We start from the raw sequence: 19,693 nt of genomic DNA, 5'->3' as shown, positions 1-19,693 counted from the left end.
AAGACGGTAAGCTTTTTTAAAAAGCTCTACTTGTTCTAATTAATGCTTGTCGATATTGAGCCGATTTCTGGTATATAAATAATCTTGATGAGAGTTTATTTTTCGTTCCGTTTCTTTTTTTTCACGAAATTCCGGTACTCTTCATTTTTAAGGGCATTTTTTTCTCAAAACATGCAGATATTTAATTGATTTTTTTGTATTGATTTTACCATAAAACGCTTCAATGAAGTTTTGGTGGAACTGAGGAATTTTCATTCATGAAAACATTTATCGAGAAGAGCTACATAATTATTTGTTTACGCATGTTTTGATACTATAGTAACAATAACATTAAAAACATATTTTCTTTTCACAAAATAATTTTCTTTCTTTTTAAGTCTTGGAACCATTTTAGCTCACCTGGACGAAATCGAGACGAGGCGATGCTAAACCCCAGCGTGGCGTCACGGGTACAAGTTTAGGCGTTAGTCCATTCCCATGTAACTATAATTTCTACCTGAGCTAAATTTGCATGGATGATGCATCAGGAGATCGACATTATCAAGCTTGCTTCGCCGGATGCTGGATCTGACTTACATTTTCCAGAAGAATCACCAGGTTAACGTCTTAGGAGCAGGTCCATTCCCAAGTAACTATAAACCCTAACTGAGCCCAACTTGTATGGGTGGTCTGTACTTAGGGAATAAAATAAATCGGCTTCGGATGCTTGATTTGCCCTGTATTTACCAGTTGAGTGAGTTTTATCCATACTTTAACCAAAATAGCATAGAAGATAAATCTAAGGGTAAACATTGCAGGTTATGCTGGTTATTTAAAATTTAATGTTTGAATCAACTTTCTGAATGTCTAAAAAAAAAAATAAACGTTGGTTGAAATCTAGATGTTTGAAATAAGTTTCCACATATCATAATACGGAAATGTACTGAACTTTAGATTGTTCAGTTTAAACTTTTTGACAAATGATAGATAATAAACTCAAAACCTTGAAATTAACTTTTGAATATTTCAGATAAAAATATAAAAAAAACCGGACATTTTAAAACCTGTTTTGAGATTTACAAACTATGTTCTTGAAATACAATATTCAATATACGTGGGTAATCAGTTTGAGTTTTTGAAATTAAGAAACTTGAAATAAAGTATTAAAATTCAAAACCTCATGTCAAAAATTTAAAAATAAGTGTCACACGGAACCATGTAGATGCATCATTCATGAATAAAAAAAATTTGCATGATCAGTAATTTTGAAAGATGTTATAATATAATTTACTTTACTTTGAAATTCGAATGCTTTGAAGCGTACTTCTGGAATATTAAAAAGAGAAATGGTTGCGTAATAATGATACCTAGCTTTTTAAAAATTAATGAAATCAGTAGTTTGTTGAAGTTCAATTTTAAGAGCTCGCGTGATAGTTGTTAATGAGAAAATACACAGGGACCATAATCAGCCATGTTTGAAATTTATTAGTGTTTCGACCGTTAAACAAAATGCAGATAATCAACACTGGGTAAACATTTCAGGAAAGTGACTGCAAATTTCCGTAACACAGCTTAAATATTTGATGAATATTGCTGGGTTTCGAATCTCGCGTAATATGTGTCAATCGATTTTACTTGGTAGGTGCCACATTTCAAATCCCGAGAAATCTACACAAAAGTTCACCCAGCGAATTGTGGGGAAAATCGTACTTAAAATTCCAAACAATTGAATTATGTGTTCTTGACAATAAGACGTACTCAAGAGTACTTTTGTATTCGGTAACATTTCAATCTTTTTCAGTACGATTAGCTTCCAGCTTTTTAAAAATGTTAATGATAAAGACAATAAATCTTACTGTTTAAGAAACAATCTGTTTTGTGTAATATGAGAAAGTCAGGAATACCACAGTATTTTCTCGTGTTGTACTAAAGTAGCTCAGCTACTGAACACTCTCCAATTAATTTTATATAAAAAATTCTAGTGATTAAGAGTAAGACTAGTACTTAAATTCATTTAAGTTTTTATATAAGTTTATGATTGAATTAAATAAGTTAATAAGTTGACTTTTGCCTCAAGTTTGTACTTTTATGTGGCTTGTAGTAATTTTTTAATTAAAAAAAGGCCACTTTTTCTATGTATATTAAACAACAACAACCAACAATGATGAAAGCGACTTCCAAAGGACTGTATTTACAAAGGGCATTTTTTTTTACTTGAAAAATATGTGATCTTAGTATTCAACAAAAAATTTCATTTCTCATAAATAATCGTATTTCGAAAACATTTGATTTCAGACATTTTGCAACATTTGTACAACTAATGTAGCCTAGTCCAGGAATCAGTCTTATAATCGTCATCTATTGTTATTTATTACATTTTAAATCTTACATTCTTCTAAACTTATCAACGATTAGATCAGATTTGGGGGATTGATGTTCGTTTCTTGAGAAGAATTATTTGAAGTGACCTTTGACGTACAGTCATAGCTCAATGTCACTTCTCACATGACTTATGTGCACTCTTTTTATGGGAGGGGAAACGTGCTCGTCAGAGGGATCATCACAGAAGATGTGCTTTGACGTTTGATTTGCATATTTACTCTTGGGTAATCCTAGGGTGTAGTTTGTGCCAAAGAAGACAAAAATGCTGACAACAAAGATCTCATACTGATAAAAGCTTCCAAATTGGATTCTGACGTAGGTATTCCATTCGAAGTTACATTTTACAAACAAGCAGCTGTAGGTGGAATATGTGTCAGATTAGAAAAAAGCGAAAAAATATATCTATAGACATAGATTTTAATGACCATGATATTTGATGTACAAAATTAGTTCAAGGTTACTGCAAATCCGTTATCGAACACGTCTGAAAGAAGTTTAATCCAAATTGGATCAGTGGGGAGAGAAATTGATCTCCTGATATTAATAATAATAAAAAAAAGATTTGGTTATTTTGTTCAGTTTGGAGAAAAAACTTTACACACTTCACATTTTGTAGCCCTGGGTCCTCTAACGAGGAAGATTTGTACCCAGATTGGGCCAAAGGGCGTGAAGAAGCAAGTTCTCAATCATAACTGCTTTTCATTTTGATAATTTTACTTGTGTAAAATGAACCAGATGATCAAAAACTTATAATGTAATATCCATCCTTGGACAAAGCATTTTCTTGAGTGTGTACCGGAATCGTCCGTCAAAAAGTCCATATATAACTGGATTAATGACGTGATTGATAATATATATCCGGCGGATTATAAGAAAGGTAACGCTTTCGCCGTATGTCAGATCACTCCAAAAATCGTGGTCCCGTGTTTCCATGATGATAAATATCCACGGAGGAATATACGTTACAATAGCAACGAACGATATAATGATGAACATTATTGTATACCGATGAGCTGTACACGTGTTTTTATTGCTGTAAATAGAGTCTACATTTGACGCTTTCCGATCCTTATTAAAAGATGCTATACTCTGGTTTTTGTTCTTACTAAAAGATGGTGCACTTCGATTTCTACTTTGACTAAAAGACGTAATACTTTGGTTTCTATGTTTGCTGAAACAAGGAACACTTTGATTTCTCTTGTTACTGAGTGACGCTACGCTCTGACTTCTGAGTTTCCTCGTCACAATATCCGGATTCTCTGCTCTCTCTACACAGCTGTTGTCCGTGTTTTTCTCCAACAGTTCTTTTACCTGTGCGTCATTTTCCTGTACAGTATGGAGTTCCGCTGCCTTGGTGGGAAGATCCACGGGATCACATATAAATACCGGAGCGTCCTCCGCGGAAGACTCCGTGTTATCCGGCGGATCTCTGTCATTGTGATCCATCCCATAATGCTGAGGACAAGCATCAATGCTCAATGACTTTTTCGTTGTGCGTCTTGACATTGTTTGAGTACTTGCGTTACACACGAGAATTTGAAGTGGTTCCTGGCTGTAGTTTTCTTTCTTGAGTTCTGTTGAATTTTCTATCACTGGTTGATTTTCCTTCATTTTCTCTTCATCCTTTTTACAAATTTCAGCACTCTCTCTAGAGATAAAACTCTCGTCTTCTGAAGGGCAGTGTACTGCTGCATTGGAGTTCTTTGAAATTGAAAAATTACGTTTATAACTCTTCATACTTTTAAAGCTGTAGAAAACCCTCTTGCCGACCAAGAAGTAAAGATAAGTCATTATACCAACGGCTATACACTCTAATATCAAGATAATGTAGTTGTAGATAGCTATATCGCCATGTTTACCTGTTCCCACGCCACAATTAACGCCCGTGATGTTGGCTGTGTGTGCTGGGTGATTTCCGTACAAAAATATGACGGGAACAGACAAGAGTCCGGCACAGCACACAGTCACCGCAACACAGCAGTACTTGTGTCTCCCAGTCATCTGCCAGCCGAACGGCCGACAGATCTTCTGATAGCGCTGTACAGAGATCACAAGTAAAAGAAGTAAAGAACTAATGATGGTCAAGGAGGTGCTGAAAAATAAGAGTTTACAAAGAACTTCACTTGGAAACATGACTGGGAACAGGTTCCTAGTCAAGGAGAGCGAGGTGGATGTGAGACACCCAGTCAGGTCTACGACAGCCAGTACGGGGATAAAGAACCGGTCCTCGTTTTGGCCCCGCATCTTGAATCTGTACATAGAAATCACCAATAAATTCCCAAGCACCCCGATCACAAGATAGCAGCACTGTAAAATCGTGCTGGCCGTAAATTTTTGCGACAAGGAAGTGTTCCATTGTTCTAGTGACATGGTATCCATACTACAGAAGAGCGTACCTTTCACTCAGATTACTGTAATGTCACAATAGTCCAATGGTTTTCAGAAGGTATGGTCAACAATGAAGTCTCTGGGGAAATAACCACTAACATCATTCCTGAAAGCTACATAGCTCACAAATTAATAACGCACGGCAACAACTGTACGACGTATAAGAATTAAATCTCTACTTTCCTAATGAGATAATTTCCGGAGTTTTTTCATGCAGCCTAACATTTATCAAGTCAATGCTGCTGAAGTAATGAAAGCTGTAGAAACAGATCAATGTCAGGTGCATACTGCTCTGTCAAAGAGACACTGCAACACGGGCATCAATTTGACAGCGTGCCACCATGACAACGGAATGTCAGCGCGAGAAATCACAGTCAAAGGGTGGATAATGATTTCAAAAAGTCCATTCCTCAACGCCGATAGTTATGATTTGATAGACGAACAGTTGTCTGGTACTGAATACAATGGATCAATACATTACAAAAATTTAAAATCCGTTGAGAATTTATTAAGGCTTATTGTGTTCTGAGTGTCCATCAATATTTACACATTGTGAAGAGAGGGAGAGAGAGAGAGAGCATGTTTAAATTGGAAACTTGTGAACGAGCAAACCATGCAAAAACAATCTATTGCTATTATATAATTTCCCAATATTATTTGATATTAAGGTTAACACTTACTTTATAATTTTTGGAACATTTACATTCAAGATATGAACTACAGTTATAAGTATAAACAAGTGCATTATTCCAGTTATATATGTACAATTTATCCAATAATATAATCTATCTTAAGGATTCAAAATATCTAACTGATACACATTTTTTCTGTATTTCTACTGCAGTGTTTCATTGTCATCTCCCTCGGGAGATGACACATTAAGATTGTATGCCGGAAGTGAAGTCCTAGTGTAAGCCTCCATTAATCTTTCGGGAGTCCTCGATGTTTTACAGAGTTCCAAGTAGCCTGTAAACTGGTTTTCTTTTAGAAGAACTAGCTTAGGAGTGTGTGATCTACTTTCGGTTTAGGCCTATTTGAAAGCCAAGGAAAATTTAGAAAAGAAGTACGATGCTTATAAATATCTATAGTTCCGGTGTGTCGTATATATATTTATCCTCAGTACTATGCCTTATTAAATGGGTAAGCCACGCAAGGAGAATTGACAATGACGTGATTTCTATATATAAATATGTTGACGCGAAGGGAAAACTGGTTCTCGCACAAAAGAACAAGCTTACAATTAGATTCTGCAAAAAATTAATGAAGAGTGGTCAACGCTAATCTTATGTTAATTTTTTAGTCTGTAATTGGATTTATTAAATTAATTCCTGTCAAACTTTAATGATTAGCTGCTTTTAAATGAATAATTATTGTTGATAATTCCGTATTGTGTTAAGAAAATATAGTTCAAGGAAAGTATTTGAATTTAAGTAAATTGTAAACACCCAGAAGCACAAAGACCGCTAGAATGAAATTTCACCAAATATCGCCTTGGGTGCTCTCGCAGACGTCCATGCTTTCCATATACCGGTATATACTGCGGCCAAAAGAAACTGCGTACTTTACTGTGGAGTTTGCTGAATATAAGTCATTTGGGAACTTCAGGTGTTTCAATCCATATATTCATTGCATTAAAATATTTCCCTTTCTGTTTTATTTCTTTGACATTATTGATACCAAAGAGATGACATTTCAGGCTTTCTGGAAAGCCAAACTTGTTATAATATACTTTTATTTGGATCGGTATTTTGTCTAAAAACTCAAAAGGGCATAGTTTATAATCCGGAAAACATTTTTTTCTGTTTTGTTGTAAGAATATATCGTCATTGAATTTAGTTGAAAATATAAAAAAAGAATCAAATATTTTACGACGCGGTAGATGTATTTTAGTGTTCTCGGCCGGAGGGCTGATGATGTGTGTTGAATATTCTGATATAATCTAAATACCATTTTTTTTTTGACTAGCTGACTGCGAAATATCACATTATCACACCTTTAATCATCAAAGGTAAATTATATCATTCAGTAGTTTGATTCTTTAATTAAGATGAAACACCTTCTGCTTTAATGTTTATTATTTTATTTACATCTCTATAGTATTGATTTTCATCATTACATTCAAATGGGAGTATAAAGTACATGTATGAAGTTCACTTTTTCAATTTAATTAATTTAATTTAATTGCATGTATGTCTTATAACATATGAAGAAAATGTGACACCGTGACGAGAAAAAGTCAATATTTATAATCAGAACAAAAACTTAAAAAAAAAAATTATTAAAACCGTTGATGTTGTTTGACAAGTCCCGAAGTGCACATGTACATGATGTTTTACTTACAGTTAAAACAAATCGTTATTTGTGTTATGATCAAAGGCGTTTGTTAAATACTCCAGGTCGAGCCCCACCTCAATAAATGCCGATACCAGGACTCGGAATGTTGGTTTGAACTCTGAGTACAAGTACCACTGTAACAAGACGTCCCGGATATTTAACGTGGGGTCACGTTCTATTGGTCTCTGTAGAATAGACGGGATGTCTTGTGAAGAAATATCAAGCTCGACAGCGAGTGGAAAAATGTCGGTGTTGATATTTAATCCAATGGCTGCCAGCTCTCGTCTGCTCACACTTCGATCTAGGTATTCCTCCGAGATAAAACCTAAAACAAAGGACAACCCCCAGTCTCGTTATAGAATCTTAACTTTCTAAATCTATTGATTAAAAACTTGTGTGCCCCTTTAATAGAACGAAATAAGTCAAACTGATTAAATGCCTCCAGGAATCATTTTATATGAAATTCAATCAAACGTACTATGATTAAACAATCAATAGCATTTCTAATCTGATTTTCTCAAGAGCATTGTTATACATAGTAATTTCAAATTATTGTAAACATGTTATTATTATGCCCCGCCATGAATATGGCCGGGGCATACATTGTTTGTCATGTCCGTCTTCCGTCCTTCTGTCCTTCCGTCACACTTTGCGTTTAGCTCTGTTCAAAGCTAAGTTTCAAAGAAACTATCCAAGATATTTTCATCAAACTTCATATGCTGATAGATATTGATGAGAGCTATGCAACTGCATCAACATTTTTTCTATATATTCGATCAATGCATACTATCTTTGCAAGATATATAACTGTATTCAGCGGCAGCTTGGCCTAATTACATCATGATAAGTTTTCTTATTGTTCATGATAAGAGTAAAGTTGTAGTGTTAAAGAAATCAAAAATAACGCTATCAGTTTTAAACATACCATTCAAGATAACAGAGAATAATTAGTTATCAAACTTTACATGTTGATGCAATTACTTTTGTTCTTAAAGAAAAAATTAATCATTCTGTGTGTGTATTATTAAATGATTTTCAATCCCTGCACACTGTAAACTGTAGGGTATGTGTGGCCAACACTACCAGACATACCATTATATATAGCTTGAATAATGTAAGATTTCTGGAATATATTAGTATATTTCAGTTATTTTCAAAACAAAAAAGGTTTTCCACATTTACCACAAGATGAGTGCAAATGTTACCTATATAAAGTAAAGTTTTTTTTTATGATATGATCTAATTAAGAAAAGAAAAGTTTTGTCTGACACCGTAACTTCTCAAAACGTGTTTCTCCGAGCTCGGGATGCGTCAGCTCCATTGCACGTGTGTAGAAAGGCTATAATGCAGGCCTATGTGTACTGTTTGTTAGACCAAACTTGCATGGATGATGTTAAACATATTAAATCTAACAGTCGAATATCTTTGGATATGGGGTAACCCATATCTATTCTTGTTACCTTTCCTTTGACCTTGGCCTCACTTTTCTTAAATTAGTGTTTAGCTCAGTTTTAAACATACCATTCAAGAAGGTGTTATCAAACTTTACATGTTGATGCAAACTTGCACGGATGATGCATCTAGGGATGAACCTACATTTTCATGCTCCCTACATTTACCAGTAACTGGTTAAAGTTTTTGGAGCAGGTCCATTCCTAAGGAACTATAAGCAAACTTGCATGGATGATGCATCTAAGGATGGACACTACCAGACTTGCTTCGGATGCTGGATCTGACTTATTTTTTCATTCTCAAGTAACTATAAGTCCTACCTGAACCAAACTTGCATGGATGATGCATCTAGGGATGGACACTACCAGACTTGCTTTGGATGCTGGATCTGACCTATATTTTCATTCCCAAGTAACTATAAGCCCTGCCTGAACCAAACTTGCATGGATGATGCAGCTAGGGATGGACACTACCAGACTTGCTTCAGAATCTGGATCTGACCTATATTTTCATTCATCTAGGGATGGACACTACCAGACTTGCTTCGGATGCTGAATCTGACATACATTTTCATTCAACTATCCCCTGAACCAAACTTGCATGGAACTATGAACACTACCAGACTTGCTTCTGCTGGATCTGACCTAGATTTTCATTCCCAAGTAACTATAAGTCAAACCAAACTTGCTTGGATGATGCATCTAGGGATGGACACTACCAGACTTGCTTCGGATGCCGGATCTGACCTATATTTTCATTCCCAAGTAACTATAAGCCCTGCCTGAACCAAACTTGCATGGATGATGCAGCTAGGGATGGACACTACCAGACTTGCTTCAGATGCTGGATCTGACCTATATTTTCATTCATCTAGGGATGGACACTACCAGACTTGCTTCGGATGCTGAATCTGACCTACATTTTCATTCCCAAGTAACTATAAGTCCTACCTGAACCAAACTTGCATGGATGATGCATCTAGGGATGAACACTACCAGACTTGCTTCGGATGCTGGATCTGACCTATATTTTCATTCCCAAGTAACTATAAGTCCTACCTGAACCAAACTTGCATGGATGATGCATCTAGGGATGGACACTACCAGACTTGCTTTGGATGCTGGATCTGACCTATATTTTCATTCCCAAGTAACTATAAGCCCTGCCTGAACCAAACTTGCATGGATGATGCAGCTAGGGATGGACACTACCAGACTTGCTTCAGATGCTGGATCTGACCTATATTTTCATTCATCTAGGGATGGACACTACCAGACTTGCTTCGGATGCTGAATCTGACATACATTTTCATTCCCAAGTAACTATAAGTCCTACCTGAACCAAACTTGCATGGATGATGCATCTAGGGATGAACACTACCAGACTTGCTTCGGATGCTGGATCTGACCTAGATTTTCATTCCCAAGTAACTATAAGTCCTACCTGAACCAAACTTGCTTGGATGATGCATCTAGGGATGGACACTACCAGACTTGCTTCGGATGCCGGATCTGACCTATATTTTCATTCCCAAGTAACTATAAGCCCTGCCTGAACCAAACTTGCATGGATGATGCAGCTAGGGATGGACACTACCAGACTTGCTTCAGATGCTGGATCTGACCTATATTTTCATTCATCTAGGGATGGACACTACCAGACTTGCTTCGGATGCTGAATCTGACATACATTTTCATTCCCAAGTAACTATAAGTCCTACCTGAACCAAACTTGCATGGATGATGCATCTAGGGATGAGCACTACCAGACTTGCTTCGGATGCTGGATCTGACCTAGATTTTTATTCCCAAGTAACTATAAGTCCTACCTGAACCAAACTTGCTTGGATGATGCATCTAGGGATGGACACTACCAGACTTGCTTTGGATGCTGGATCTGACCTATATTTTCATTCCCAAGTAACTATAAGCCCTACCTGAACCAAACTTGCATGGATGATGCAGCTAGGGATGGACACTACCAGACTTGCTTCAGATGCTGGATCTGACCTATATTTTCATTCATCTAGGGATGGACACTACCAGACTTGCTTCGGATGCTGGATCTGACCTACATTTTCATTCCCAAGTAACTATAAGCCCTACCTGAACCAAACTGATCAAATTTCATACACATACAAATTTTCATGTTGCTTTACTAATATATCCTCGGCGGGGCATTCATGTCCTATGGACATATTTCTAGTTTGTTAATATCATGCAAGGTATTAATACATTGTAATTTCCTATAACTATACAAATTCAAATAATTTGTTAATAAAGCTAATGATTAAGAGATGCTGTTGAATAAATTTTCCCGCCTATAAGTGAATATTACTCACCCGTGTCATGGTCCACCTGTAATCCCTGAAACAGAACCAAAAAGTAGTTCTCAACTTGATGATGTTGGATAAACACAAAGCTTTCAATTAATCCCTAAAAAATAATCTGAAAAAAGACAATTGTTTAGAAACTAAACGTAGGCTATAAAAAGAAGGTAAAGATTTGTCAATCTATGTTCATGAAATAAGGGAAGATAAGGAAAAGTGACAAATCTGTAAAAGCCCTACTAATAATATTATCATCTTGAATGGCATAAAATACGGACTCTAGAGGTTGAATCAGGTGCCAGGGTGGAGTAAGCTTCCTCTCCCCACTGGTCAGCTTCCGTTAGTCCTAATGATCAGACAGACGGAATAGTCCATAGTGAAAATTTGTATAAAAACAACTTTGGAAAGACAACAAGGCTTTAATACTGAGGCTTTATAAACTTTATATGAGGGTTGTCCCAAAATTACAGTAACTCCCCAAGAAAAGTCTTATTTCAGATGTACAAATTCATCCAAGTCGCGCACATAGCGCAGTGATTAGATCGTCTGCTCAAAAGTCGCGGAGTAAGGATCTGATACTTATATTTATTCAGGTTCGAATCCATTAGGGGACGTAAAGACCGGTCCTTCGGATAAGACCGTATGAGCCGAGGTCACATGTCACAGTAGTTGGCACGAAAAAAATCCCTCACTGCTCAATAATCCTGAGTGCCGAGTATAGGACAAAGTCTGTAGCTCTCCACCAGCAAAAGTGGAGTCTCTATAAGAGTGAAACATATTTGAGAGGGACTTTGAATGACAACAATCAACCAACAAAGTCATTCTAATGTTAAAAAAAAAAAAAAAAAAAAAAAAAAACTTTGTTGAAAAAAACGAACAGCAAAATGCATGTAGAATGCTGATGAAAAATTTGTATGTTGTGAATACAGAGGGAATAACAAGACGTTTAAAAATTTTGTGCGTCTGCTTCACTCAAATTACGGAATAGAAAGGAATATTCTAGAAGACATGCGCATTCAACAAATATTTTTGAGCACCGAACCCGATGAATTATGAACGTAATGATTAGGAGTTATCGATCTTAGCATATGTAAAAAACTAAGCTGCGCGAAATAACCAGGTTTATCCATATTTGATAAACTCCATTATCAACAACAAGGTTAAAGTCGCCCGACTAAATGCACTAAATTCAATACCGCTTTTAGCTTTGATCTGAAATTGGTATATATTTATTCAAAATTTCAATATCCTAGAACGGTTCATTTGATAGGGTGGATATTGACGTTACCTGACATTTACTGAGAAGCAATAGATATTTCTTCTGCCTCTCTAATCAGGAATTACAACCTTTATTACTTTAGAAAAAACCACGCATATTGACAGGAGAACTCTGTATTATCTGTAGTTCTTTGTGTATTTTACACAATGGGGGTATTTTGAAAATAATTCATACTGAGTGTACAAAAGAAATATTCTAATCGTTGACTGTCCTTCAGACAGAATGCTATTACAACTCTAATATTGAGTATTTCCAAAGTTTCACAAATCATATACTATGAAATCCGTCTACCAAATTTACATAGGTAAACACATATTAACAAGACATTGGAAATTAAAACACAATACTTTTTTAAAAAAGTTCTGAAGGTAGCGTGACCTTCACGTTCATAAAATCAAGAGTGAGTACTAGAAAATAAAATGCTCACGAATGTATCTCTGTATTCACAAAGTAATGTATACTTACCCACAGTATTTCTTCAAAATTATTCATTATTGTTTTAATGAATAACTTTATTCATTAAGACCCCTTATTTTGAAGTCGAAAGGTCAAGGTCATAAATTCATACATTCTTTGTGTGTATAAAACTTTCATTTCCAGTCGATATCTCAAAATGCTTTGGAGATTTTGCAATTAAATTTCATACCACAACCTCCTATGGCTCCGCCTGCCCTTCTTAAAGTGACCCGGGACCTTTCTGGATCCACGCATGCTCTTCCTTTTTTCCTTAAGCAGGGAACACGTACATATTCTCTAAATTAACTTGTTTTCGTTTTATTCCTCTTATCCCGTCAACAAATATGTTGAAATTTTTTGGGGAAAATACTTTCTCACCTACCTACCGACCCAGTAATTTTACTCTGAGTTGGGAGAGGGCAAATACACATTTGAAGGAAGAAGAACGTATAGAAAAATATCGTGTGATATAATATTTATATAGTATTATAATAGTATTTGTAATAACAATATCAGGTAAGAAATAAATATGCAATGACATTTTCGTTTAAGATATACTTGAAAAGAATTTGTGTTTCAGATTTAGAGATTCTTAAATTATAGATTCGAAAAAAGACAGATCAAAAATCTACAGTGCAAAGTCTACCTGACAAAGTATGTGTTCCCCGGCTCCCTCCGCGATGATTGCCGCCTGTAGCTGACCAAGAGTCCGGGCCTGCTCCTGTATGGCGGCCCTCAGAGTGTAGAACGACCTCCGCCACCCTGACGTCCCCACAGTCTGGTCCCGGACACGCCGGATCTCTGTCTGACTCAAGCCTAGTCTTTGTGAGATGGAGGGGAGAACCTTGGGATCGAGGCGCCGGGCCAGTCGTCCTATCAGCTGATCTGACGGGGTCTTTGTCAAGAGGTATTCCTTTAATCCTAAATAAGCATTGTCATATAATCCAGTATTACTTCTTAGTAGTGAAATAAACAATGGGTCTGAGAACTATATGATAATTAATTCGACCTTGGAATATTTTCAAAAATATGAAAGATTTGAAAGTATTTGTTCTCGTACAACTATACTGCACCTTTAGAATGGAATTTAATGAAAAGATGAAACTAGATTAACTTGAAAAGCAGATATTCGTTATTTGCTCTTCCTCAAACTTTTATTTTAAATCAAACTCTTGCGGACAACCTTGAGGTATATGTATCTCAACTGATGAGGCCATGAACATCAATGTGATCTGACGTTTTAATCTTTATCTGAAATCTCATGGCCTCTAAAATTACTAGGTTTGTTTTGTCGAAATACATCTGAAATTATGTTCTTATTAAACTAATTTCTGTTAAAAAAATAATCAATTTAAATGATTTGAAATAAATTGCAAGCCAAAGTATTCATAAATGAAAGCGGACATTATAGTCGTATGACAAAAAGATTAAACTTGTTTTTCTGTGCAGTGACATTGAGCTTTCCCGGCGATTATTTTTCTTCTTCTTTTAAAATTCCTAATCTTGAGTAATCTTGAGATGAAACTTATAAAGTAGGTCCTTCTTAAAACTTAAGATGGAATCTGTCTTGTCAGTAGGTTAAGGCATACCTTTACAGTCGGCCTTGCACGTATAGGAATGTACGGGGTCCTGGAAAGTCTCCTAAGAAAAACAACAAAGACAATAAGCCCACAACGCTCACCTGAGTTACTATGGCCCTCTGTTCATTACAAGCAAATTCTTTTTCTATGTTCCTATGTAAAACTTGTTATTTTTTATGTCCCAACTCTTAACGCCGGGGTGGGGGGTGTCATGATTTGTTCAAACATCAATATGTATAATACTGAGTAAATGGATACTTTCATGTAAATATGACTAAATAAGTACATGCATTTGCTGTTCTTCAGATGAGATCTTTTCAAGCTGTTTCCTGTGAATTTATATGTAATACTTCAACTGTCCATTGTTGTTCCACCCTCCTCCCAGAAGTCAATTAATCTACAGGATCTGCGAAAGGTATAGCTAAACGTGTACTATCATGGCCGAGAAAAAAATTAAAGCCTTTTATTTATTTCTATGTAAAACTTCGATCCACTTAAACTCAACACATAACTAATACTTAGAGGCCATGATGAACAACCTTTAATCTGCACTCTATGAGGATGATTCCATATAAATATGACTTATCAAGGCCTTGTTATTCATTAAATAAAGATTTTTAAATAATAATTATATATTCCTACTATTAATTTTGCCCCCTGTTGGTGTTCCATATTATCCCCAATCGGTCATGAAGGGAACAATTTTGAATATATATTATCTGAAGATACTCCTTTTGTATTGATAAAAATATATTAATTTTATTTAAGAAACCAAGTACTTCAACTCACAAGTAGTTCTTTATTCAAATAATCGATATTGTAAGTCTGACACTTGAAAACGTAAAATTGAATTAAGGTAAAGACCCATACCATGCTATGAAAATAACGGACCTAAATGTTTCGTTGAAACTTCTCAGAATCTTAACTAAGTATTTGTACTTTCCAGATCTGTGTAAATTTTGGGATCAAACGGGCCTCCTTTTGAAAGGATTGTTACTAAAAATAGACATTGCCTCGTGAAATTCCGGAAATGCAGTAATTAAGATATTTATGCTAGGTTTCTAAAATTAAAAGCAAAAGAAAATTTTTAACATATGAATTATAGAGAAAATATGCTTGTTTAACGGGTTAATTATTTTTTTAATCTGCTGATCCACTTAATATTACTTTCTAGGGCGAATTAAACATATTTAGCTCAAAATTATAAACTTCATTACTAGTAAAAATAAATTGCTGCTTGATATTCTAACTAGAGATTTCTTTTTTAAATTAACACGTTATTTTATATGGAAATTAATGTAGGCTACCTTTCTTTTATGGTAAGTGAAATCGACGTCAGGCATTTTTGGTAGAATAAGCGTCGGGCGCATTTGGCGTAATAACGTCACTGACGAGAATAGCGTCATATAGCGTCATTTCACGTTGTATGGATAATTACCTTAAATAGTGTAATATATGAACAAGAAAAACGAAAGAATTACAAGAAAAGCGAAAGGGTTGGCAGGTCTGCCTATATATTCCTATGTTTAACTTTGACCCCTTGTTCTGGACCTGCCTTATCCCAAGGGGGTGGGGGTATGATATGTCCAAAATTTTGATACATTTTAGGTTGGTTATGAAGCACTTAATTCATTCTGGCATAGTGGTTCTTAAAAAAAATTTTCAAGAAATTCAATAAAATTCTAAAAAAAAAAAATTGAAGATGATGTAACCTTTAATTTGGTCTCCCTAATATTCCCTTTACCCAAGAATTCTTTGTGGCAAGTTTGGTTAAAAATTGACCAGTTCTCGAGAAGAATTCAGATATGTGATAGGTTTACAGACAACTAACCAAACACGACAGACAAACAAACGGATGACGTACACTTTTTGATCAGAAAGCTCACTTGAGCCATTGGGCAATAATTTACAAAGGGGACCACTATTGATGACCAACTACATTTGTATGATCCCCTGTTCTGGCCATGCCCTTTCCCAGGGATCAGGATATGGACAATCTTAAGTATGTTATGAAGCTCTTAAAAAAGTTTCATCCATTCTGGTCCAGTGGTTCCTGAATATAAAAGTTCCTGAATATAAAATTTCTGTAAAATGCCAGCAAAGTTTCAAATATTCTTAATAACATTTCAGGTGAACTTACAATTACTAATACTAAATGTGATCCACCTATTTCTTGTTTGTTTATTTACACTCAGACCATACAATGGTATATGAGGTACAGGAACATATTTACATAATTATATACAAAATACAAAGTCAAGTGAGGAAGAGTAGTATCAATTAAATAGTTACTAAAAGCAGGCCAATATCTTTTTAGCTAATAAAGACAGTTTAAACAGTGAATCAACATTTGTGATGGACATAATTTTCTCAAATTTATAAGTATTTACATGAAGACAATACTTCTTATCAATAAGTTTAACCCGTAAAGACAAAAAATATGGACACTCCATTATATAGTGAAATTCATCCCCCAAAGTATTTTTGTTACATAAATTACATAATCTTAAAGATCTATCAGTATTAGTCCGTCTACCTGATTCTACTGGAAGTTTGTGGTTACAAGTTTTAAATTTTGTTAATACAATTCTTAAGTCTTTTGGGAGTTTACTTAAGTAAATTTCTCTTCCAAAATTGTTTTTGAAAATCCTGTAATTTAAACATTTAGGTGAATTTTCTATGTTAATATGCCAGTGTTGTAAAAATTGATTTAACAACGTTTCTTTCACAATAGATTTTAACCATGTAACACTAATGAAATTTTGATTTATCCACACATAAGACAGGCCACAGGAATTCAAGATATCCCTTATGCATTTCAACCATGGGTGCATAAATGATCCGTCAGAAAATTGTTTATAAAGAAAGCAATACATTATGTATGTCAGCTTACTCTCATGTGACATCAAAAGTTTAGCCCAGTAAGTAATCATTCGTACCTTTATACGTATTATTAAAGGATATCGCCCAGTTTCCCCATACACCATACAACTTGGGGTACTGGACTTAACATGCAAAACAAATTTCAAAAATTTCAAGTGTACCTTTTCTAAAATATCTATGTTTTCGTAGCCCCAAACTTCACACCCGTACAACAAAATCGGGCTTATAACTTTGTCAAAAAGATCTATTTGACAATCTACTGGCAAGTTAAAATACCTTATCTTTCTAAGTACTCCATACATTGCTTTTGAAGCTTGTTTAGTTAAGTGTGTTTTGGCACTTTTGAAAAAACCACTACGGGACATGATAACACCTAAGTATTTAAATTCGTTCACAATTTCAATTGGTGCTTCTCTGTACAAAAATATGTTTTTTGGGATCCTTCCCCTAGAAAAAAATTACTATCTTAGTCTTGTCTGTATTTACTTGAAGTTTCCAGTGGTCACAATAATCAGAAAAAATATTCAACGCTCTTTGTAAGTCATCAGGGTTATCAGATAGTAAATCTGTGTCGTCAGCATAGAAAAGTATAAATAATTTAAACATAATCTGCATTTCATTTTCTATTTTCTCACTTAAGCTCTTAATCCCATCAATATTATTCTGCAGTAAATAATTTTCTAAATCATTAATATACAAATTAAAAAGAAATGGGGATAAATTTTCCCCCTGCCTTACCCCAAGATTACACATGAAAAACTGAGGTATTTTGGTCAATACATATCATCGATTTTATACCATTATACATATTTCTGATAAATCTTAGACGTTTACCATCTATCCCACTTTTTAACACTTTTGACCACAAACCAGATCGCCATACCGTATCAAAGGCTTGCTTAAAATCAATAAATGCACAATAAAGTTTTTTCTTACTAAACAAGACAAATTTACACATAAAATCTAATATCAATATATTATCTATTGTACCATATCCTTTTCTAAAGCCAGTTTGAGCTTCAGTAATCAGTTATAATTCATCAGCAAAAATATTCAAACGGTCACATAAAATGCTGGTAAAAACTTTTCCTAAACAGCTAAGCAATGTTATTGGTCTATAGTTTTCAGGAAGAGTTGGGTCACCCTTGTTTTTAGCTCACCTCAACGAAGTTGGGGGGAGCTTATGTGATACCCTCGGCGTCGGCGTCGGCGTCGGTGTCGGTGTCGGCGTTGGCGTCCCGGGTTAAGGTTAAGTTTTTTGGAGCAGTTTTCTTTTTAAGTACTTCTATGTCCTATATTGATTAGACATGCATGGAAGATGTTGCTAGTGTGTTTCATTGTACCAGTCAAAGTTTCAGATGCTGCAATTTCAGCAAAGGAATGACCAGGTTAATGTTTTTGGTGCAGGTTAACATTTTTGGTGCAGTTTTTGGTGTAGGTCTCATTTCCGAGTAACTATAAGCCCTATGTTGACCAAACTTACATGGATGATACATCTTAGGATGCATACTACCAGCCTTGCTTCGGATGCTGAATCTGACCTACATTTTCCGGTTGAGTGAACAGGTTAAAGTTTTTGGTGAAGGTTTCATTTCGAAGATACTTTGAGCCCTATAATGACCAAACTTGCATGGATGGTACATCTTATGATGTATTCTACTAGACTTGCTTCAAATGCTGAATCTGACCTACATTTTCCGGTTGAGTGAACAGGTTAAAGTTTTTGGTGCAGGTTTCATTTCCAAGTTACTATGAGACATATAATGACCAAACTTACATGGATGATACATCTTCGAATGCATACTACCAGCCTTGCTTCGGATGCTGAATCTGACCTACATTTTCCGGTTGAGTGAACAGGTTAAAGTTTTTGATAAAGGTTTTATTTCGAAGATACTTTGAGCCCTATAATGACCAAACTTGCATGGATGGTACATCTTAGGATGTATTCTACTAGACTTGCTTCGGATGCTGAATCTGACCTACAATTTCCGGTTGAGTGAACAGGTTAAAGTTTTTGATAAAGGTTTCATTTCGAAGATACTTTGAGCCCTATAATGACCAAACTTGCATGGATGGTACATCTTAGGATGTATTCTACTAGACTTGCTTCGGATGCTGAATCTGACCTACAATTTCCGGTTGAGTGAACAGGTTAAAGTTTTTGGTGAAGGTTTCATTTCCAAGTTACTATGAGACATATAATGACCAAACTTACATGGATGATACATCTTAGGATGCATACTACCAGCCATGCTTCGGATGCTGAATCTGACCTACATTTTCCGGTTGAGTGAACAGGTTAAAGTTTTTGGTAAAGGTTTCATTTCGAAGATACTTTGAGCCCTATAATGACCAAACTTGCACGGATGGTACATCTTAGGATGTATTCTACTAGACTTGCTTCGGATGCTGAATCTGACCTATATTTTCCAGTTGAGTGAACAGGTTAAAGTTTTTGGTGAAGGTTTCAATTCCAAGTTACTATGAGACATATAATGACCAAACTTACATGGATGATACATCTTAGGATGCATACTACCAGCCTTGCTTCGGATGCTGAATCTGACCTACATTTTCTGGTTGAGTGAACAGGTTTAATTTTTTGGTGAAGGTTTCAATTCCAAGGTA

General features: G+C 35.4%; 2 protein-coding genes across 2 annotated transcripts in view; both read right to left on the bottom strand.

The window, feature by feature from the left end:
• Window positions 1-2,460: 2,460 nt before the first annotated feature.
• Window positions 2,461-4,731, bottom strand: LOC134264996 (uncharacterized). Its single transcript, XM_062747237.1, has 2 exons — window positions 3,368-4,731; window positions 2,461-2,626 (listed from the first exon to the last, which is right to left on the bottom strand). The coding sequence occupies exons 1-2, from the start codon at window positions 4,729-4,731 to the stop codon at window positions 2,461-2,463; spliced, it is 1,530 nt and encodes a 509-aa protein (XP_062603221.1).
• Window positions 4,732-6,882: 2,151 nt separating this feature from the next.
• The window catches only part of LOC134264997 (uncharacterized), a 29,526-nt gene continuing 16,715 nt past the window's right edge, over window positions 6,883-19,693 (bottom strand). Inside the window, exons 16-19 of the mRNA XM_062747239.1 lie at window positions 14,189-14,240; window positions 13,246-13,520; window positions 10,877-10,901; window positions 6,883-7,408 (exon numbers count right to left, since the gene is read on the bottom strand). Of these exons, the coding sequence (XP_062603223.1) occupies window positions 7,092-7,408; window positions 10,877-10,901; window positions 13,246-13,520; window positions 14,189-14,240 (669 nt within the window). The 3' untranslated portion in view covers window positions 6,883-7,091. The remainder of the gene's footprint in view (window positions 7,409-10,876; window positions 10,902-13,245; window positions 13,521-14,188; window positions 14,241-19,693) is intronic.

This window comes from Saccostrea cucullata, unplaced genomic scaffold (assembly GCF_032062105.1).
Source record: "Saccostrea cucullata isolate Sc308-1 unplaced genomic scaffold, CSIRO_AGI_Scuc_v1 ctg1892, whole genome shotgun sequence".
Classification (NCBI taxonomy): Eukaryota; Metazoa; Mollusca; class Bivalvia; order Ostreida; family Ostreidae; genus Saccostrea; species Saccostrea cuccullata.
Note: the sequence above shows the minus strand (reverse complement) of the source record. Positions and strands in the feature narration are given on the sequence as shown.